The sequence below is a fragment of the Rhipicephalus microplus genome, unplaced genomic scaffold (assembly GCF_043290135.1).
Source record: "Rhipicephalus microplus isolate Deutch F79 unplaced genomic scaffold, USDA_Rmic scaffold_21, whole genome shotgun sequence".
Lineage (NCBI taxonomy): Eukaryota > Metazoa > Arthropoda > Arachnida > Ixodida > Ixodidae > Rhipicephalus > Rhipicephalus microplus.
Genome location: NW_027464594.1, coordinates 4,579,277 through 4,602,680, shown reverse-complemented (window position 1 = coordinate 4,602,680; position 23,404 = coordinate 4,579,277). Strand labels below are relative to the sequence as shown.

General features: G+C 45.3%; 1 protein-coding gene across 2 annotated transcripts; it reads left to right on the top strand.

The window, feature by feature from the left end:
- Positions 1–6,717: 6,717 nt before the first annotated feature.
- Positions 6,718–22,780, top strand: LOC119173936 (uncharacterized). Of its 2 annotated transcripts, none has more exons than XM_075883859.1 (5): positions 6,718–7,234; positions 7,299–7,389; positions 7,910–8,029; positions 8,748–8,929; positions 19,424–22,780. In XM_075883859.1, the coding sequence occupies exons 1-4, from the start codon at positions 6,869–6,871 to the stop codon at positions 8,888–8,890; spliced, it is 720 nt and encodes a 239-aa protein (XP_075739974.1). In that variant the 5' UTR covers positions 6,718–6,868; the 3' UTR covers positions 8,891–8,929; positions 19,424–22,780. The 2 variants fall into 2 exon arrangements, with proteins under 2 accessions (XP_075739974.1, XP_075739975.1); XM_075883860.1 differs by lacking the exon at positions 19,424–22,780 and adding an exon at positions 10,794–10,971.
- The last annotated feature ends 624 nt before the right edge of the window (positions 22,781–23,404 follow it).

Below are 23,404 nucleotides of genomic sequence, written 5' to 3'. Positions count from 1 at the left end.
TGCCCGGCTGCGCTGCCGCGGGGTTCCCGATGAGCAGCGGACTCCCCGTGTTGAGCCCCATCGCGGCTCCGCGCTGCACCGTGGTCGCAGGCTGCGGCGCCGGTACAGGCGCGGGCCGCGGTGTGGCCTTGTGCTGGGCCGCCCGTGGAGACTGGGACCGGGTGGTGGCCGCTGCCGAAGGCGTCGTCATGTTCGCGCTGCCGCTCGACAGCTTGGGCAGGATCTGTGGTTGTTTCGGCTGGATCAGCCGGGGGGCACCAGAGGTGCGAGGACTGGGGCTAGCCGAAACCACCTGTGCGACGCCGGGTCTCGACGTAGGTACCTGCTGCGGTGCCACGGGCAGAGGGGCGACGGTGGCAGTTGCTTTGGTGGTTGCCGGTGTCGACAACGACGACGAGGGCAGGCTCTGGCTCCGCGAAGGCACGGCGCTGGGGCCCGTCGTAGACCACGAAACAGAGACAGGGACAGGGGCGGGGAGCGGGGACGCCGAGGGTGGTCGGCTGCTGGCCGGGGAGGTGCGAGTGGAATGTGGCGAGGCACCCGGCAGGCCATTGCTGGCACCAGTGGCAGGTGGCGGAGCGGCAGGGGGCACCGTCGAGGAGCTGACCAGCAGCTGCGGCGAGGAGGAGGCCGAGACGTCTGAGCTGGTGGTCGCGGAAACGGCGAGGGCCACGGTGTCGCGTGCCGTCGCTTGCTCTGCGTGCGCTTGCGTGCGTACCTTGCTCTGCGAGGCCGGGGAAACCTGCCTGGTGCGGGTAAACGGAAGCGGACGGTATGTGTTGCCGCTGCGGGCGAGCACTGCAGTGCAGAGGGCATCGTAAGGCTGCGGGCTGGTGCTTGAAGTGGCAGCGAGATGGCGCAACTCCACCGGAAGGGCGTCGAGAAGAATGGCGTGCATCTGCAGCTGGTCCGTGACGCCATTCAGCGCCAGAACGGCATCGAGCTGCATGAACCATACCTTAGGGTAGGTCGATTGGAACGGTGGCACTGGCGGGCAGAGTTGCGGGAACATGGCCGCGGGCCGCTCGGCGAAGGGCGTGCTCTCCGGGTCACCAATGTAGCGGGGAGAGAATGAGAGACGTGAGATGACGTCGAAGGCGGCCGATGGGGCCGTGCCGATCTCGCCACTTTATTCTAGGCCTGAAGCGGAGCCACGTCGGCTACCAACGTCCGCCACGCCAGGCGTGTCAGCTCGTTCTCCTTCTCGCGCAGCTCGAGCTCGCGCCAGCTGCGCGAGAGACGCGGCGCGGTGATGGAAAAAATGATGATGGTGATGATGGCACTACAAACCTATCTCCCTCATTACCGCAGATGTCCATCAATCTCTGCAAATCTTCCTTGTTGTTGGCCATTAGCACTATATCATCTGCGTACATTAATGCTGGTAGTGCCTGATCAATAAGTTTTCCTTGTTTGACTAAAGAGAGGTTGAAGCCCAGCCCACTTCCCTCTAATTTTGCCTCTAATCCTTGTAGGTACATCATGAATAATAAGGGTGACTGGGAGCACCCCTGCCTAAGCCCCTGTTTTACCTCTGCAGGCTTGGATACCTGTTTTTCCCACTTTATAACTACCTTGTTACCTTTATAGATACCCTTTAAAAGATTAGTGACTACATGTTCCACACCTAGTGTGTCCAGTATTCCCCACAATTCCTCTTGAACCACGCTATCGTACGCTCCCTTGATATCCAAAAATGCTAGCCACAGGGGCCTGTGTTCCTTTTCTGCTATTTCGATGCACTGCGTCAGTGAGAACAGATTGTCTTCCAACCTCCTGTTTTTCTGAAACCCATTCTGATTTTCCCCCAGCACCCCCTCATCCTCTATCCATGCCTGCAGTTTTTCCTTTATAATCTGCATCGCCAGCCTGTAGACCACTGATGTCACTGTTATAGGACGGTAGTTGTTTATGTCAGCTTTGTCCCCCTTTCCTTTATAGATCATGCTCATCCTGCTAAGTTTCCATCCATCGGGAACTTCACCATCTATTATTATTTTGCTCACTGCCTCTCTCAAAGCATGCTTAGACTTCGGACCTAATGTCTTTATCAGCCTAATTGGAATGCCATCTGGGCCTGTTGATGTACTAAGGAGAGTACATCCAAGGAGAGTACGAAACCAAGGAGTGTCATTTGACCTGCCACTTTCCCTTTTAGCCATTAATGTTCCTTGCACTCTTGCTTGACCCTTTGCCAGTCTGTACTTTTATGAATGAATGCCCCAATACCACTCCCCTTTCTGCTGCCTTCTATTACAATATTCCCACGCGTAGTCCGCATTGTTAGGAGGTTGTTTCATGTCCCTGAGATGTGTTTCTACAAAACCGTATACCATCGGCCCCTCTTCCCTTAGCTGTTCTTCTATCTCTTCCCACTTCAGCCTGTTCCTACCACCCTGCATGTTAATATACCCTATGTCTGAATGGGCTCGGCGCTCGTGGCTACGTCTATTTATGCCTCGGACTCTACCTATCTTAGACATTGGTGCCACTTTGGAATCGTATCTGTCCATAACACCTGTCGAAGAGTCTTCCTGGTTGTTTTCCTCGTTACTAGCTATCCTGCACCCCGAAGGGCTCGCTTGCCCCCCAAAAAAGCTACTGCGCGTCCTGCAAGTCGCCAACCCACCTCATGACCATGTCGCCCCAGAAGCGCTTCCATAAGCGCCATCTGTCGGATCAAGCGAAAACAGCCCAGTCGGAGAACACGAACTGGACGCGGCGCCGGGCGCAGTGTCATCACTGATTAGTCACCTAAATTATTTTTAACCATGGCCCTGTCAACTGATCACGATGGCAGCAAAGATTACTCTTTCGGGAAAATTCCGCGTTGCACCCGCAATTTCGGCAGTGGATTGCAAAGTGCGTCGAGCAAACGTTACCTATACATTCAGGAAAGTGTGATGCTTTCTCGATCGTGAGTTCGTACATTGCCTCGTCTGGCCATTGTAAACACTTCCAAACGTGAAGGGTCTGCTGTATACAACGCAAATAGCGCATGGTACAAAAGCTGTGCTTGATGGAACACCAACCTCAACAATAGGCCTTTTCCTGCTCGTTTTGCCACCGCTGCACAGACATTGCTAACTTTCTTCTTGGCTGCGAGAACAACATTCATGCCATGGTGCGCGATCCCACATTCTTTAACTATGCGATAGTTGGTGAGCGTATGGTAACACGACATTCTTTTTTATAGCGAAGCATCTCTTAGCGAACTTCAGCGACTTTGAGCGTGCCTATCTATCTATCTATCTATCTATCTATCTATCTATCTATCTATCTATCTATCTATCTATCTATCTATCTATCTATCTATCTATCTATCTATCTATCTATCTATCTATCTATCTATCTATCTATCTATCTATCTATCTATCTATCTATCTATCTATCTATCTATCTATCTATCTATCTATCTATCTATCTATCTATCTATCTATCTATCTACCCACGACTTTTAGCTCTCCTGGCCGTTTTAGTAATGTTATCGATACCTATATTGGTATCGAATATCATGACGGTATTACGAGTATAATTGACTAGTCATAACATGAAAATCATTTCAAAATTACATTTCATGGTCTTCCAGCTCTTGCGGTGGTTTTGTTCACATGACATATAGCAAAACTTGTATGGTATGACATGACTGCATGCCCTGCATGAGTGACAGACCCGAACATGAAATTCATGACATGCATGTCATGTAAGTCCTCACTACACGCCATACACTCATGGGGTGCTCGTTCTCGTTTCGCTAACTTCACATATACCAAATTTGATGTTCCGTACGAGAGGTGAATGTACGAAGAAGGTAATTAAGTGACACATCCAAACATGATAATCATGACATGCGTGTCATGTAACATGACTACATGCCACGCTCATGATGCGCTCGCGGCCGTTTCGCTAGCTTCTCATATACAAAATTTGGTATTACGAGACGCGAAGGGATGATGAAAGTAAATACCACGTCTAAACATGATAATCATGACATGCGTGTCATGTAAGAGCATGACTACATGCCACACTCATGATGCGTTCGCGGCCGTTTCGCTAGCTTCTCATATACCAAAGCGGGTATTATGAGACGGAACGGATGATAAAAGTAAATACCACTTCTAAACATGATAATCATGATAAGCGTGTCATGTAAGAACATGACTACAAGCCGCACTCATGATGCGCTCGCGGCCGTTTCGCTAGCTTCTCATATACAAAATTTGGTATTACGAGACGCGAAGGGATGGTGAAAGTAAATACCACGTATAAACATGATAATCATGACATGCGTGTCATGTAAGAGCATGACTACATGCCACAATCATGATGCGCTCGCGGCCGTTTCGCTAGCTTCTCCTATACCAGAGAGAGAGAATAAAATGAGGGAAAGGCCGGGAGGTTAACCAGAAAATGGACTCACATACCGAATTCGGTATTACGTTATGGGGATGGATGATGAAAGTAAATAGCACATCCAAACATGATAATGATGACATGCGTGTCATGTAAAACATGACTACATGCCACCCTTATGGTGCGCTCACGGCCGTTTTTTATACCACATTTAGCATTACGTACGTGACGCGAACGGGCGACGAAGGAAATAACACGTCCTAACATGGTAATCATGACATGCGTGTCATGTAAAAACATGACTACATGCTAAGCTCATAGTACTCTCGTGGCCCTTTCGCTAGCTTCACATTGACAAAATATGGTGTTACTTGACGTGAATAGATGACGAAGGTATATGGCTGGTGCTAACATGATAATCATGACATGGAAGTCATGTACAGCATAATTTACATGTCTACCACTGCTGGGGTTGGTATTGCAAACGTTAGTGGTGCCGCCTATGCGACTATAAACAACATACTTGCATCTTACCAGGTACCTGAGTGCGCATGTTTCCACTTGTACTTACTGTGTGTTACATCCATGCGCCTCGTAACGTTGTGGTGATTTTGAAGTGACATATTAACCTTCCTCATTCGTTCTTCGCATGTCATCGATTCTCACTATACGTGGGATCTGCATTTTTTTTTTCATTTTCTTTCGCTGGTGCTCCGTCTTACCTTCCTATAGATTTCAAGCTCTCGTCTCGTACGCCAGGAAAACGAAGCTAAAACAACGAATCTAGATAGATTCCTTCTTTAGCCTCAATATCTGCAACCGGACACCATGTGGCACCTTATGGTCACAAAAAATAGCGCATAGTTTAGTGTGGTAAAGCAGATACTGCAACAGATCTCTAGAAACTTTCGCAAATATTGCTTGCTTATCTACACATTTTCATTGCAATAAACATGTTGTCTATGTTGCCCATTCGTACGGGGTTGTGCTCCCGGTCAAACTAGCCCATTAGAGGCTTTGGACCCCAGTCATTGGCAACGTTTACAGAGCGTTTATAGAACAGGTTCTATAAACGTTGATAATTGGTGCAGCCAGGGTGTAGCACTATGAGCCCGTGCCTCCCCCCATCCCCTCTATTATATTTCGATGCCTCACATAGCCCGTACTTGACCACACCTGTCTCTGCTACTCCGAAACGAAATGGTGCTCCGCCCCGCTCACACAGCAAAAAATTTCTGCCCACGCCCCTGACCCCAGTCAGCACCGCAAATGTTGGAAATAAAGTTTCAATGTCAACTGTATGGCGATGAAACTTCAAACGCGTTAATTAACGCACAAGCTGTCTTTATTAGAATTGCTATATAGTATATTAGAACGATGAGAGTGCAACATCTCGTGAACAATTTAAGTTCTTTACCAAGGCATTGATCAGTGACGCTTTAGAATGGGAATGTCGCAAATGCGAATGGAAAGGGTTGGAGGCAAACATTTTTTTTTTTTTTTGTTCCAGAAAGGAGGCGGGTATGACTACCCGTTACGTGTGATTGTATGTGCACGCGCATATACGTACATGTGCCAATACAAAGGTAAGAATGCCGGGGAGGAAGCCGATTACTTGAATACTACCCCACCCTCCTTACTACGACGAATCCACTTACGTCGGATGCGATATGTTTCACTTACAACACAAATATATTTTTGTAGCTTCGAGGGAAGTTCAGGGAAACACATTTTAATACAAAAAAGAAAGATGTGCTAAAACTAGTTTGTCAGAGTCGATAATTTCGTTCATTAGGTAAAGTTTTGCTCCTCCTTGACGTTATTTTATCGCAGGAAACATTTTACTGGCGTACGAAGGTTTCCATATTCGTATTTGTTTTGCATGGCTGTGGCAAATTACAACCATAAATATTATACTACTAGTACACTCAAATTATACTACGTGGCTTATATGCACACATGCCTACGGTGTTTCACTAAATCCGATAAGATTAAGCCAACGGTATTTCAGCGTACGCCAAAAGACAATAAGCACGAGTGCCAGCGCTTAAGTCCCGTTTCCTCTGATCCGATCTTGACTGGGACTGAAACCATACGCTAAAATTTTGCTTAAAGGGGTACTGACAGAAAATTTTGGCGCCGAGATAGCCTGCGGGGTCGATTCTCGAGAACATTAGTGTATCATCTGCAAGATATTAACAGCCAATATAGCTTGCAAGGTATTTTAAATCAATTATGAAATTTGCGTGAGCGATAGACATCTTCGAAGATGACCCCGAGGTGACCCTCTACTTCCGTGCCACGTGACCACGCCGCAACAAGTTATGGTGTCGTCATAGCCGCCATTTTTTTTCCCCGCCGTGTGCGCTTCAGCAGACTGTTCGGCGGCTGCTCGCTAGTCCGTTGCATCAGCGCACGCATTGAAAGTTTTGGGTTTGGTTAGACTGCGTTCCGGTTTGCTGTTCGTAAGGACTTCTTTATTTCGTTATGCTGTCGGGGCTGCAGTCGCACGCCAATGCCGAAAGCCGTGTGCGCTGTTTTTACCTGTCCGTCGAAGAGCGGATCAGGCGTATCGCTACATGCCTTTCCCCGCGAAGGGCCACGGCGGCAGAAGTGGATCGAGTTCGTGCGCGCGTGTGGACGCGTGAACTGGGATCCCGTGCAGAACAGTCGTATTTGTGGGCTACATTTCGAGGCCCAATGTTTCATGCCAACGACACTGGACTTGGCGGACATCGGTCGTCTGAAAAAACCTATTGCAATCCTCAAGTCTGATGCTGTACCGGGCATTCGTCACGTTCACAGAAAGAAGGTCGTAATCCACAGATTCCCCACTCCTGGGCAGAGTGATACGAGACTGCCTAAGCGACCGCGACCCGAGGTTCGTGCGCACAGCTTACATGCAATCCAAGAGTGCAGCGAATGATGTGTCTTTTTCCACGCAGACGTGCTCGGACAGAGATAACGAGCCTGACATCCCTGTACAACTGTCGACTGACCATTGCGCAGTCAGCGACAATGTCACTACAATTTCAGGTGTGCTTTATATTCCACTCGTCGGAAAGTAGCCTTAGCTACCACTTCTGTGATTCTTGGCAAGGGATAGCCAGCTGTCTTGTTCTGAAGGCAAATAATCGCGCCTATTTTATGACGATGGGGTACGTTTCTTGGGTTTATTCCTTTTTTGTGAATTCTGCGGTGCGCCTGAGCATGCGGAACTGAGCTATTTTTTTGGCATGGCAAGTACGGCGTATAAATGGGCATAAATGTAACTTTTGTTCTCTTGTGCAGTTGATATCAGCTGGAAACATTGTTCACCAAGTATTTCCTATGGAATGCTCACTACCATGCACGAAACATTATTGAACTGATTTGTTTCCAGATTGAAATACTAACGGGGCCAGCAAGAACACTAGGCAATATATAAAAAATCGTCATTTCATATAAAAAAATCGATTGTATCTTTGTTTTTAGTAATCATTGAGATTAATCACTCTGAGTAAATTATTCAATCAAAGCTGCTATGAAATGTCAACATTTCACCTATTTTGTACAGGCTGTCACATTGCAAATGTCCACACACAATGCGATGTTGAAGAGAAGTATACACAGGTGTCTCACAAACACGCATCAAGTTCAACAGGTGTTCAGACAAGGCCAACAATTAGCAATGTAGGTGAGTAATCACGGTGTTCCAGCTGTGGAAAAGGCTAGTATTTCTGAAATTTCAGTGATTATACATTCCCTGGAAATGTTTGTAGCTTTGAGCAGTATCTGTGTGTGTATTGACTGCTTATCATGAAGAAATGAAGAGAACACGGCAAGAGTGGCTGTGCTATGCATTCTCTACAACGCATCAGATGTGTTTTGCATTCTGCCCATCTGTTTGTTCATTTCTTGTGCTTAAGAGCATGAACATTTTATCTGGCTTCTTGTAACTATAACTTTCCTGCAACTGTTGGGCTGAGCTCTTGTAACACTATACCTTCGCACAATTTGCTTGTCTTGCTACCTTTTTATTTCTTTTGCTGTCACATACGTGTAAACAGGAATGTTCACTTGGTCTCGTTACTGGCTGTATTAACTGAATGAACAGTTTTTACAGCATCATCATTGCAGCTCTAAAGGTAAAATGCTAGAGGCCCATTTCCTCAGAATTAAGTGCAGGGTAATTCATCATCAGGGATTTGTGGATTTTGAAGCTTATCCTCCCTCCCCGTAATCATATTGTTGTTTCGGCTAACAAAACCCCGCATGTTATTATTATGGTACTTCTGTGTCTGTATGTATATCATAGTTCACTATTTTCATTGCACCTTTTGCTTCATATAAGCACTATGGGCTTTTATATAATATATTCAGGCTTAGTGCCAGTATTATTGTTGTGCTTCCAGGATGTCAGACAGACCTGGAGCTTCCAGAAATTTTATTGTCGGAAGAAATCCGTCAGAGGACCTCCTGGCCACGCCAAGAGCCACTGCTTGTGTGTTCGGAGCCATTTTCAGAGCCATCTCTAACGTACAAGGATGATTCCTAGGACGAGACCTATGAGCCTGAGTCGGAACAGCTCTGAAGTGTAAGTGATGCTACAATCGCTTTGTTCATGTGGCTGTGAAGCAAAGTTTCAGCAAGTTTCACAGTCCTGTGGGAAATGCGTGTAATTTAATTATGCTGCTACTGCCAGCATGAAAGACTGAATTTGGAATTCCCCGAGGTGTACAGGTGATTGTTGAATTCTTTGCAACTGTGCAAGCTACTCCACGTTTTAATACATATACTAAGAAACCAGTTAATTAGCTTAACACAAACCAACACTTCAAGATAATTTTTCTGGGTGCTACTTGTTGCTTGTGATGCTTACATTGAAAACCAACTCCTTTTCATAAATGTGTAGTACAACATTATTACAGACAATAAAAAGAATAGAAAAGGACAATTGGGCATACTCCCAAATAAAATTGTGTTTAGAAAAACCGCACGTTAGTAGAAAATTACCGAGCTTACGGTGTATCACCAGAATGTATAAGAGGTGATCTAACTGTAAAATAGTGGACTGTTGAACGAGTTGGTGTTTTCACATAAACACCACATCATCTTGAGTAGCACAACTAAACAGGACACACATGAAGGAACAGGTGTGTACACACTAACTGATTTTATTGAAGGCAAATGCACTCCATCATAGATCAACAAGATGCACAGGCTTGCCATCACAACAACAAATACCACCACAACAGCCAAGAAAACCAATGGCCTGTTCAACCTACTAGCCACTCTTTTCAGGCTATATGTGACCTTGTGCATGTGGAGAACCACAACGATGCCTCTCTTTATGGTCTATGAATGAGCTGATTTAGCATTTTAGAATGAGCCGAAATCCTAGGTAGAAGTAGACAGACAACTGCTTGCGAAACATTAAAGCATTTTTTATTAGGAAACTTGGTAAGAAGCGCAAAAGCGGCACTTCTATTGCACTGCACAGTGCTAAAAGTTTATTTTTTTTTCGCGCCTTGCTTCATTTTTTATGTATATTGGTTGTTGTGGTGGTGCACATGTGCAGCTTGTTGATGTATAAAGGTGTGGATTTGCCTTCGATAAAATCAATTGTTAGTGTGTGCCTGTGCTCACCTGATACTTGCTGTGTGTTCTGTTTAGTTGCGCTACTCACGATAGTTTCTATGATATAACTGACCATGACGACACCCACCATAAACATTGCCCAACCAAAAAAAATATAGAACCACAAGTACCAGGGGCAGAATACCATGTACATAAATGTTAGAAAATTTACAACACTAAAAAGGATATGTCATTGCGTGAGAAACTGATAAATCTGGCACTGATGCACATATCACCAGTTTTTTTATTGTGAAGCTCTTTCATGATGTTACATGCCTGCCTTTTCTGATGCTAAAAAATAATGTTGCTGTCACAAAACAAAGGTATAGATTTGCACGAGCTTTAGTGTATGGCTAAATGGGAATTTTCACTAGTACTTAGTGTTCTGCTCTTGCACGCGCATTTTCACACAATGACCAGTTGGACCATCCTGCAACATGCAGGAATGTTTGTGAAAAGGGCCTCACACACTGTTGTGCCACCGATTCATTCAGTCAAACGATACCTTCTGGCCTAAATGTTTGTGCTGCTTCAAAGCTAGCTGTACTTAACTACTGACCTAGAGTAGCTCTGTTGAAGCTGTAGAAAAGTGGGAACGTGATTTTTAATGCTTATGCATCACAGAGAAGAAATGTCGTACCTTGCATATTCTTCATGAAAGGCTGCAACCATTCAAACACTATATGGCATTGGGGTAATTTTTTTGGATTTAAAAAACAGTGGCCACTGGTGGTGTTCAGCACAAGTGTTTTTTTTAAAGACAGGTGAATAATAATAATGCGAATGGTCGTGTATTTAGTATGAAAACTCTTCAATTACAGGTTATTACGTGAGGCTTGTGCTAACAGGAAGTTTATTATTTATGAGGAGTGCCTCCTAGAGCTCTGCCAATTATGCCAAACTTGTGGTCTTCCTGCAGAAGCCACAGTGAAGGTGTGCATGTTTTATTTTTCTCTCACAGAAAATGGTAAATAAATTATGATTTAAAAGCACTGACAATCAGTGAGCAGTGTAAGATTCATAACAATAACTAACAATGAAGAAAAATAAAGCCAGAAAATGGAAGAATTGAGTCAACAAGCGTGATTTGTATTCGTGGCAAGGTCCGGCTATAGGTGACAGCTCTGTCCCAGTGCAAGTGTGGATAAGCGGTCGGCAATGCGTTTAAAAATACACGCATCGGCGCTCCGTTGCGTGCGGTCAGAGCCGATTGTCGAGGGATAAAATGCGTTGACTACTACTTACTGTTAATATCTACGATCTTCTCTACAGAATAGGTGTACGACGCCTATGCAACGTTAACGCTACCTGCGAGTAAAGCGCATACTGTCTTTCATAGGGATATGCTCGCCCTGGGTGACTCTCTTCATGCTTTTACACTAAATAACGCCTTTGCTGTATCGATCGAGCAATGCTTGTAAGCTATGCGCACGCATGCACCACTGTCAACGAAACTAATCTTAGATAATGACCACACGTGGTTATCATGCTGCATACTATATATATACGCGTTCCTTGTTTGAATAAACGGTCTTTTGTTACTGGCTTCCACTCGTCACAGATCTGATACAATTTGCAATAAGTTAGCTCGTGTTCCGCCTGCTACGCACTGCTTTAGAGTGACTTAACTTACATCTTTGCGATCTGCATACTACAAAAAAAAAGAGAGGAAGAAAGATAGTAGAAATCGCACATATCTGGGCAATTACTTAGTACCACCGTTTGCACCTCATACGCATATGATTTTTTTTTCTCTCATTCTGTTCACCATAAAACGTGGGACAGTTGACAAGTCTTGTCAAGAAAGGTTAGTGGCTGACGACGCTTTGCTCTACAGTGTGTTTACACGTGGACGCACATGTTTTTGCACCAGTAAAAATATACAAATCTTATTTAGGAGCTCAGCAGAAAGCTTTCATCGATAAATTACGTGCATTACAGTGCTACAACAAAGGCCTGCTTAAGGGGACAAGCATGTTTTTTTTTTTCTTTTTTTTCCCCCAAAAAATGACTGCTGGCTTCCATCGGTCAGTAACGGTAACAGAACCAGATTTTACGAGGTTACCAATCTAGCAAAGAAATGGCAATTCTCTGGCAGGTATTCGTAGGGCCCAATGTTGTCATCAATTCAAATGAACAAAACTAGCTAGGCAGCGATTTCATCTTAGAAAACCATTTTTTTTTAGTACGCTTGTGCATCAAAGTATCTCGCCACTTTTGTTGCGACCCTGATTTCATTTGACAAAACTGCTTGCTGCGCTTGTGCTCTAAAGAACGGACACAGCACTCACCATCCCTGTTTTGGTACCAGATTGTGCTGGGGGGGGGGGGGGGGGGGCAAAGGTTTGTTATTCCTGCAAATGCTGTCCCAGCAACGTTACAGTGGTTGGTTTTGCTGTTCCATGATTTATGCAACAGATTGCTATCATCCACTTGCAACTTTCTTGCTTGTTCTGCTTGCATAACTGCTACCTTTGTTCTACCTTTTTTTGCACATTGACAGTCAGCCATAGCTTCGTGTGACAGTCTACTTAGCCTGCATTGCCAACACAGGGCCTCCCATGCCAGGGTGACGTGGAAGGCTCTATGTTCAGGCCGCCCTCACATCGTTTTCACACACACAGTGGAAGTTAGTGGCAAACACAATGCCATGATAGTTTTAGGGTGCTGCTTTGTGGAAAACATCGGTTTAGGAAATTAATTTTCAGTTATAGTAATAGTAATAATAATAATGTTCATTTTCTATCAGTACAAAATGTAATGATATAGGGGGTGGGAAAAAGCAACATTATGAACTTCTTGATGTAATAACGGAAAGAAAGGTAAATGTAACGGCTCATTGTCTGTGTTAGACACAACATTCTTGAGATTTAATAAAGTAACTTGAGAATACTCATCACTTCACTGAGTTTCAATTGTGTTGCATGACTACAATATCAAAAGCTGTCCACGCTCGTTATTCATTTTGTTGCGTACGTGCGCCACCTTGCTGCAGCGCATGTTCTCTTAGGCACACACAGACCGCACGTGCGCCTGCATGCCTTGCGAGAGTGGAAGGGGAAGGGGGAGTGATTTTTTAGGAAAAGATGGAAAGATAGAAAATGGAGTGTAGAATGCACAATAACTGTCTGTCCCATGAAAACACGTTAAACGATACACTCGCCCGCAGGGGTGCCTGCGCAAGTAGGCGTTTGGTGTGTAGCGACACCACGGACCCAAGCTAATGGGGGGGTTTTGGCTCCCTCCCCCTAGCCGTGCGTGGCTTTGCCGTGTCCGGGGAAAAGGGGATCCTGGGGGTTGAGTCGACGCCGGGTGATTGGACCTTTAAGGCCCCCCGGCGGAGGCAACACACCCCTTTGGCCCCGGCTTCACGTAGACGACACCCCTGGGCTGACCCACCCAGGGGAAATCGGCAGTCGCCTTTTCCTATCTCTCTCTCCCTACATCTTGGTCTTTATCTCTCGCTATTTATCTGTCCTGTCTTCTACTCTCTTCTGTCTACTTCCAAACTTCCTGGCGGCTAGGGTTAACCCTGTGCAAATAGCCTACCTTGGTCTAGGCGCATTGGGTTATAGGAGCGTTGTACGGCTGGCGTGTGCAGGTTTTAGCATCCGCGAACTTGTAGCGTCCCCTCGTTGGGCTCCGTGGTGGGTGGCCGCCAACGCTTCTGAAGAAAATTAAACTGGCATGCATAGAGCATTTCCCTTATTAAGTGATCGTACCGCCTTGAAGCGTGTACGCACCGAAGACTTAGGATTTTTCAACCGATCAAGTGAAAACTTCCCCCATTTTCATGTTATACATAGTGAGATAAGCAGCAAGCAAGCCAGAACTGTATCCCCCTTTGTAGTAGCCAGATGTCTCACAGAAACTCTTGGAGCCGGGTACAAATTTACCAAAATGGCCAGCGGAGACCTCCTCCTTGAAGTTCGAGAAAAAGAACAGTTTGAAAAGCTACAGAATCTTTCAACTTTTGGTGACACTCCCATCACTGTAACGCCACACAGATCTATGAACACAACCCGTGGAGTAGTATCTGATGCTGATTTGCTCGGCTTGACTGAAGAGGAACTTCTGGAGGGGTGGAAGAGTCAGAATGTGACCAATGTACAAAGGATCATCATTAGAAGAGACAACAAGGTAACACCAACGAAACACCTAATACTCACGTTCACTTCCAGTAATCTGCCAGAAAGTATTCAAACAGGGTACACTAAGACGTCGATCAGACCATACATACCTAACCCACGTCGTTGTTTTAAATGCCAGAAGTATGGATACGGCTCACAAAGCTGTCGTGGTCACCAAACTTGTGCACAGTGTGGAGTGTCAGGCCACAGTTCTGACAATTGTGAAGAACCATCACACTGTGTGAACTGTGGTGGAAATCATGCCGCATACTCACGGTCTTGCTCATTTTGGAAAAAAGAAAAAGAAATCATCACATTGAAAATTAAAGAAAATATCACAATCAAGGAAGCGAGACGAAGAGTGTCGCCATTTTATGGCGCTACATATGCTGATGCGGCGTGTCAGGGGGCAACACCGCACCAGCCCTCGCCACTCCTTCGGCCAGCGCAGAGCGAGCCGTCGGCTGTGGCGCCTGCCCCCAAGGCGGCAGTAGTTCAGTCTACTCCGCCTCCTAGCGAATTGAGGCCGGAGACTCCAGGGTCCTCTGGTCTCAAGGCCTCCCCTCACCAGGCGAGGCCTAAAATCCGAACCACCAGCTCGCATGTGCGGGCACCCAGTGCCTCTGAGGAGGCAATTGACACAACGGTACCCTTGGTACCAAAACTGCGGCGCGGCTCCTTGGAGCGCACCAAGAAAAATAAAAAAAAATAACAGGGCCGGACGACCGTCCTGCCACCTGAATTAACGAGCTAACTCCAACACAGGATACTCTTTGTACACACAGCAGCATCTTTCTTGTTTAAAGATGCAGACAGAAATATTACAGTGGAACATCCGAGGCCTTCTTCGAAACCTCGAGGACTTACAAGAACTCCTCCATGAACACAATCCAAGAGTGCTGTGTGTACAAGAGACACACTTAAAACAAACAAATACAAACTTTTTACGTAACTACGTAATCTTCCGAAAGGATAGAGATGATGCCATGCCATCATCCGGTGGTGTAGCGGTTATAGTTAGTCAAGGTATAGCATGCACACAATCACCCCTTCAAACTTCCCTCGAGGCGGTGGCTGTCCGAGCAGTTATTCTAAACAAACTTGTCACTGTCTGCTCTTTGTACATACCTCCGCACCACCGTCTTGAAAAACTTCAATTCCAGTCTTTAATAGACGAACTACCTGAACCTTATCTGGTCCTTGGGGACCTGAACGCACATAATGGTCTGTGGGGTGACTCTCGCTGTGATGCATGAGGTCGTCTCATTGAACAATTCCTCATTTCATCAGGTGCTTGTCTGTTGAATAGGAAAGAGGCAACATACTATAACCTTGCCAACAAAACTTACTCTTCCATAGACCTCAGTATCGCATCTCCTTCACTTGTACCATTACTTCAGTGGAAAGTCATAAATAATCCATATGGAAGTGACCATTTTCCTTTAGTTTTGAGTAGACCAATAATATATGAATGCCCTCCACATGTTCCCAAATGGCTGGTAAACAAAGCCGACTGGGAACAATTTCAAAAGATTACTCACTTAAGTTGGACTGACATATGCGGATTAGGCATAGATGAAGCTGTGCAGTACTTCACGGCTTTTCTTACTGACGCAGCAGCCAAGTGCATTCCACAAACATCTGGACTGCCCGGCAAACGACACGTCCCGTGGTGGAACACTGAGTGTCAGAATGCGCGAAAGGAACAGAACAGGGCATGGAGGTTGCTGCGGAACTCGCCGACAGCGGAAAACCTTGAAAGCTTTAAGAAAATAAAATCTCGAGGCAGGAGAACGCGTCGGCAGGCCAGAAGAGAAAGCTGGCACAAGTTTTTATCAGGGATAAATTCATATACACAAGAGGCTAAAGTCTGGAACATGGTTCGTAGGGTAGTAGGAAGACAAGTACATTCACTCCCACTCTTAAACACACAGGGTGACAGCCTGGAAGATCAGGCGAACTTCCTCGGTGCACACTACGAGCAACTGTCTAGCTCGTCACACTATACTGAAGCTTTCCAAAGATATAAAGCAAAGATAGAAAAGCAGAAACTAGAATACAAGTGTACAAATCACGAGGCATACAACCAACCTTTCAACTTAGCTGAGCTACAATCATCACTAAACTCCTGCAGTAATTCTGCCCCAGGCAACGACCGTGTCACGTATGAAATGTTGAAAAACCTGCTGCTCAAAACGCGAAAAACTTTACTGTCTCTATACATTGCTATCTGGCTTTCTGGCACCATCCCTGCTTCCTGGAAAAAGGCTATTGTTATCCCTATTTTGAAACAGGGCAAGGACCCTTCCTCAGTTTCAAGTTATAGGCCCATTGCACTAACCAGCTGCCTTTGTAAACTTTTTGAAAAAATGATAAACCGCTGACTTTTATATTTCCTTGAAACACACAATCTGCTTGACCAATACCAATGTGGGTTTCGAGAGGGTAGAACCACCACCGACCATCTGGTGCGTATCCAGGCACAGATCCGAGACGCTTTCGTCCACAAACAATACTTCCTCTCTGTGTTTCTTGATATCGGGAAGGCTTACGACACAACATGGCGTTTTGGCATATTAAGAGACTTGTCTCACCTGGGTGTGCGCGGTAGAATGCTTTCCATAATCGAGAGTTACTTTTCCAATCGGAAATTCCGTGTCCGTGTGGGCAGTATTCTCCCCCAAACATTTTTGCAAGAAACGGGAGTATCACAAGGTGGTGTACTTAGTTGTACACTTTTTATTATAAAAATGAATTCCTTGCACCTGTCCATCCCCCGCAATATGTTTTATTCCACATATGTCGATGGCGTCCAGCTTGGCTTTAAGTTATGCAACCTAGCAATGTGTGAGCGGCAGGTTCAGTTAGGTTTAAACAAGGTCTCCGAATGGGCAGAGGAAAACGGATTCCGGCTGAACCCAGAAAAAAGCACCTGTGTCTTGTTTTTCCGAAAGAGAGGCGTGCACTCAGAACCTGACATTGAACTGAACGGTCAACGTCTGTCTGTCAATGCGAAGCGTAAATTCTTAGGCTTAATCTTGGACAACAAGTTGACCTTCGTACCGCACATCAAGAATTTAAAAACAAAATGTTTAAAAGCCATGAATGTTATAAAAGTGTTGTCACGTACTACGTGGGGTAGTGACAGGCAATGTCTCATGAACTTGTATAGAAGCCTCATTCGCACCCGCTTAGATTATGGGGCCGTTGTTTATCACTCTGCGACTCAAAGTGCTTTCAAGATGCTGGACCCCGTGCACCATTTGGGCATCCGCCTTTCTACGGGTGCTTTTCGCACCAGCCCCGTAGAAAGCCTTTACGTTGAGTCAAATGAGTGGTCGCTTCATCTGCAGAGAACTTACATGTTCTTTGTTTATTTTCTTAAGGTGAAAGCAGACAAGAAGCACCCCTCATACTCTACTATTATTGGTTTGTCGAGCTCCATTCTGTTTCAAAACAGGCCTTCGATGAGGCAGCCCTTCTCAGTTCGCCTGAAGGGTCTAGCTGAGGACACTGGAGTGTCACTTGAACACAGTTTAATGGCTCCTGTAGCACACCCGCCACCGTGGCAGTGGCAGACTATAGATTGCGATGTGTCTTTCCTAGAAGTTACTAAACATGCGCCGATTGCCCATATCCAAACATACTTCCTGGAATTTCAACACAAATACACACGTCCTGAGTTCTTTACAGATGCCTCTAAGTCCAAATCCTCTGTGTCCTACGCTGCTGTTGGCCCTTCCTTTTCGGATGCTGGCCCTCTACATCCAGGCACAAGTATCTTCACAGCGGAAGCTTACGCGATACTTGTGGCAGCTAAACACATCAAACAATTACAAATACAAAAAGCAGTAATTTATACAGACTCCCTCAGTGTGGTAACGGCTCTGCACAGTCTTAAAAAACAAAAAAACCCTGTCCTCGTCTCACTTTACTCCATTTTATGCACACTCTACACACTCAACCAACATGTCGTAGTGTGCTGGGTGCCAGGCCACCGAGAGATTCAAGGCAACGTGATGGCGGATCAGCTTGCTGCATCCGTCCACGAAATCAGTGCCACTACACCTATATCGATCCCGCCCCTTGATCTTAAGCCGTCTCTCAAACGAAAGCTCAGGGACTACTGGCAGAGCAAGTGGGATAGACACACACAAAACAAGCTACACGTTATCAAGCCACACCTTGGCCAGTGGCCACCAGTATCAAAATCACGTCTAACAGAGGTAACACTAACAAGACTCAGGATAGGACACACATACACGACACACACTCATCTTTTGTCCGGTGGCGATCCACCACTGTGTGATAAACGTGGTGAGGCATTAACAGTTCTTCACGTTTTAATCCAATGTAAACAATTAGACACTCTAAGAAGACAACACTTTCCATTACCCTACTGACAACATATACCATTACACCCCGCAATGTTTGTCGGTAGGGAACCGCTTTTCACCCATAAATCATTGCTAGCTTATTTGAGAGATGTCGGTTTATACCATGTAATATACCCAGGCACTGCGTAGCGTGACCTCTCAAGAGAGGTTGTTGCTGCAGTGACTACATTTAAAAGCACTTGCCTCGCAGCCCTCGGGCACAAGGGTGCTGATGAGGCACTTGTGCTAGTGCCAAATATTTTTACATGTTTTTATTATCAAAACCTTTGTCACCCTTTTTACTATGCATATCAAGCCACTGTCATGATCTTAATACTTATGTTTTTACCTGCATTATCGTGAGGAATTTTAAGGCCCCTATACAGCCACGCGGCATATCATTGCCGGCATCTCTACTCATCGAAATGGCACTCTTTGGCCATCAATTGGCCCTTGCGCCACAAAGCGCCACACATCATAAACGATACACTCGCCAGGGAATGTGACTGAGAGGACAGTGAAAATGAAGAATAGTAAGATAAACGAAGAGGTATACGAGAGTATAAAAATATGAAGTCATAAAAATTGTCTGTGGGGGGAGTGGGGAGGTTTAGGTGAAGGAGGCATAAAAAAAAAGAAAAAAACTCGCATGACGGACGGAAATACAACCGGAGAGGCGCTCGACAAAAGATCAAAGCGACTTTGAGAGGATACCAATAGAGGGTAGCGAAGGAAAGAGTTAAAGCAAGGATTGCCACGTTTTGGTAATCAAACCCGTATTACTCTAAAGGGCCCTTTAAAGCTATAATAAAGTAGGCATGAATTTTGAGGCTGTCGTCAAAGGGAGAATCCGAGTCTGCTTTCTGTTGTTTCTGATAATAAAGAGGTGCAACCACCCTTTCTCCTTGCTTCTTCTATAATCAAGTGAACCACTTGTTTGCGCAGGCTATGTGGGCAGACTCCTTTTTGCTGTTCAAGAGTTACTCAATGGAAGCACTCCTGACAGCCTTTCAGTGGAACCCCCTTATGTGTCAAGTTCACTGCGAGCTGTCGACAAGACTGTGCTTGTGCAGTCCCACATGTCAAGATTTGCGTCAAGATTTGCAACGCGTCAGTGACCAAAGAACTATTTCAACTGTACAAAGTTTGGAGTAACTTTTCTTGCTGTATTTTTGGCGACAAATGTACAGTACTCACAGATTGAAACAGTACAATTCACAGCTAATTAATGTTGACTCGAGCACTGAGATCAGAGATACATTTAGACAGCCAATTTCAGCACATTAAGATTGCGCCTTTCATAAAGATAGGTCCACCTATTGAAACGACGGCCAGCCTGTCTGAGGCATTTTCACTGTTCACCCTGATCATCACACCAGATTTGTTGTGACATAAGATGGTTATCCAAAGTAATTGCACTAACCAGTAATTCTACTAAAAATATTGATGTTGCATTTCAATTCGTGAGTATTGTACATTGAATTCAGCCATCCATAAGACGGGCGAAACACTGATGACGTGAACTCCAAGCTGTAACTTCCACCGTTTGCAGCAAGATTGTCTTATTATTTTGAAGAGACATGTTTTAACTTCATGCAGTCATAGATTTTCCTGTACCTCTGTCGGAAAAAGGCATGCAGAGTGTGCTTAGTTCAGACAATTCATGAAAGATTTTGCCACAATCACTCAACCACTCACTGACCTTGTGAAACGAAACGTGCGTTTTTCATTGCGTTCCATTCAAGCTCATACTTTTCATCACCTCAGTGCTATTTTGATGATATCCACTTTTGCAGGCCCACTGTCAGTCATCTACTTGTACAGAGGTTTGAACTCATGCTAATGTTCACGGATCAGAGCTGTTTTAGCCAAATTCCAACGAAGACACAAACACATTATCACCTACACTAGCAGCCTCCTTAAACTAAGTGTGCAACTATTCAATTTTTGACTGTAAATGCCCTCCTGTAGTCTTTGCAGTCTCCAAGTTGAGCCCATATTTATATGGCATGATTATATCTGCATTTACGGGGCATCTTTCTCTTTGTTTGCTTTTGTTACTAAATGATCCTATGGGCTCGCTAGGCTCTACAACTTCAATGATATAGCCATACAGTGTCATACAAATTGAGACACCCTCATCAGGATGCAGACTGTCCATCTTTTAACACAAAAGTGTTTTATGCCCGGGTCCACCAAGACTAGAATGATGCATTTCTATCGCAGTAGTGGCAGTAAAAAAGTTGACATGATCACATGGCAAAGAAAAAAAGTTCCATCAGCGAGAATCGAACCCAGGACGCCTAGTTCCGCAACAAGAGATGCTGGGCGCGCTATTAATTGCACTGCAGTTGCACACTCTGCAGGCTTTGCAAATGAGCCTTTTGTATGTATGACTTTCCTCTCACAGTTGCACTTGTTTAGTGGGAAGTTGTCAGCGTGTGGGAGTGGTCAAGTGAGTAAACGCACCCGTTCAGTGCGTTTTCAGTACGTAACTTGAATTTTGGCAACACCATGACACACCACGTGGTGGCAACCATAGCCCAATTGTTGTAAAGTGTTGACCTCGTTCATCACAATCATTCATATCCAAAGATCTCTGCGACGCATTGTAAAAGCATTCCCCACACGAAGAAAATTGCGGCCGGGCTACAGGAAAGACATGATGCACATTCAGTTTTCCTCTAGTTCCGCTGTGACGTTCAATGACTCTCTAACATGTTGTGAGTAGGTGACTTTAGTTGAAGTTTCTCATTGAATGAGTGACGCTCCTCTTGATTCCGCATCACATTCTATGATGGCATTCACCTTTAGCTATTACATCTATCACTCTGCTTTGTTTAATCATTGATCATGGATGTAAGTCGCTGAGATGGTGTTGTATCACCAAATGTCAATGTTCGTGCATCTGTGCTGAACGGCGCTATAGAGAAACAGACAGACACAGAACTTTATTGAGGTCCTGAGGAACGCTACCTCAAGAAGGTAGAGCAGCGGGCCTCTCCCACGTCGGAACGGGTAGGCCGAGTTTCATTGCCGCGTCGTGGGCCCTCTGGACAGCCCAGAGTTGATGTGCAAGTTCTGAGCACAGAGCTTCATTCCCCTTAAGTCATGTGCTGAGAATTGTGTGATAAGGGGCACTGCCAGAGCATGTGGCTAGAGCTGCCAAACAAAAACACACATTCCACAAACTATGTTTTAATGTACAGCAAACACTCAAGTACTTTTTTAGCGACAGTTCTTACTTTGGTGTTACACCATTGGTCTCAATGGTCTCAACCATTGGTGTTTATTGGAACGAAAATTCCACCCCCATCTTCCCACTGGGGGAACTCTAATAATTGTGTCGCAGAGTGGTGGGGATATCGCGTGAAAGTTGCGTAATTGGATATGGTTGGGAAATGCTTAATTGTTATTTTCTCTTATTCTCATTTATAGAATGAAGGAAAAGCGTTGCCCTCAATGAGTGGTGTGACGCTGACATATACGGGGTGGCCAGTGAACGGCTGCTCAGCTCGAGCAGTCGGTTTTTACTAGCAGACGCTGCCTGCGTCACTCTTGCGAGGCGAGAAGGGGGGGGGGGAAGCAAACAGTTCACACGATATGCAAGCATGCGGCAAGATACGCGAGGCTCTAGCATGCGCAGTAAGAGTGTGTACATCGCCGCTGACTCAAGACATCGTGCAAATGAGAAACGCTCCGTATTTAAAACATCAAAAGAAGAAAATGCATTGGCAAAACATCTTTTTGTTAATTTGTATCGATTTCGAACAGATGTGGTTCATGTGCTTACGATAACCACACTTCACCTGGTCTCCTGTGTCCTCTGTAAAATGATAGACTTACACCTAATCTACTAAACACAATGATATTGCTATCTGTGAGCCTGTAAAGACCACAGGTACAAGCCAAAGTACTGTCACATGCATAATGAAAGACTGCAAGACTACTTGAGACATTTTCAGAGCTTTGATTCCCTGGTGAAGGGAGTTTGCATAACTCTGCTTAGTCTGTTAGCAAATGTTTGCTTTTGTAAGGTTAAATCGAGTTGATTGTGCTATTCCTGTGACTTCATGTTTTTGTGCAAGGCAACATTTGCAGAGTGCATCTGATTAGGAGGTGCCTGGAGTTGCATTGCATTATGTCCGAACAATGCTATTCAGCTCATCTTTCTTGTCTTGATGGTGGCTTTGGTTATGTCTCTTTTTATTGCCCTTGCAGAAACATATCATTCAAGTGCTCGCAGATTTTATGCGATGTTTGACAGAAGTCGAGATCGATGATTGATTGATTGATGATTGATATGTGGGGTTTAACGTCCCGAAACCACCATATGATTATGAGAGACGCCGTAGTGAAGGGCTACGGAAATTTCGACCACCTGGGGTTCTTTAACGTGCACCCAAATCTGAGTACACGGGCCTACAACATTTTCGCCTCCATTGGAAATGCAGCCGCCGCAGCCGGGATTTGAACCCGCGACCTGCGGGTCAGCAGCCGAGTACCTTAGCCACTAGACCACCGCAGCGGGGCAGAAGTCGAGATCCTGTCTGTTTCTATATTCTGTTGTCAGCTCTGCATGATGCTTGCAAATTGTTGTGTGTGACAACGTATTTGCAAGTTCGTGTTTACAAATAAAGAGAGGTTCAGGACTGTTAAAAGAGAATACAAGTCTAGCACATACTCTTTCACCTGAGCCGATTGCTGACACGTGCATACAGAAGTTCACGTTGAGTGCACTGTTATACTGGTTGCAAGTAATTTTCGAGATACAGTTAACACGTATACCCTTCATACTTAAAAGTGTTTATTAGATTCCATATTCAGCAAGGGGGATTGGTTGTAATTCTTGTACCCAACGAGCCGATTTCAGCACACTTTAATATTCGGGGTACCTGAATCCTGTGTACTCCTCAGAAGGGAAGG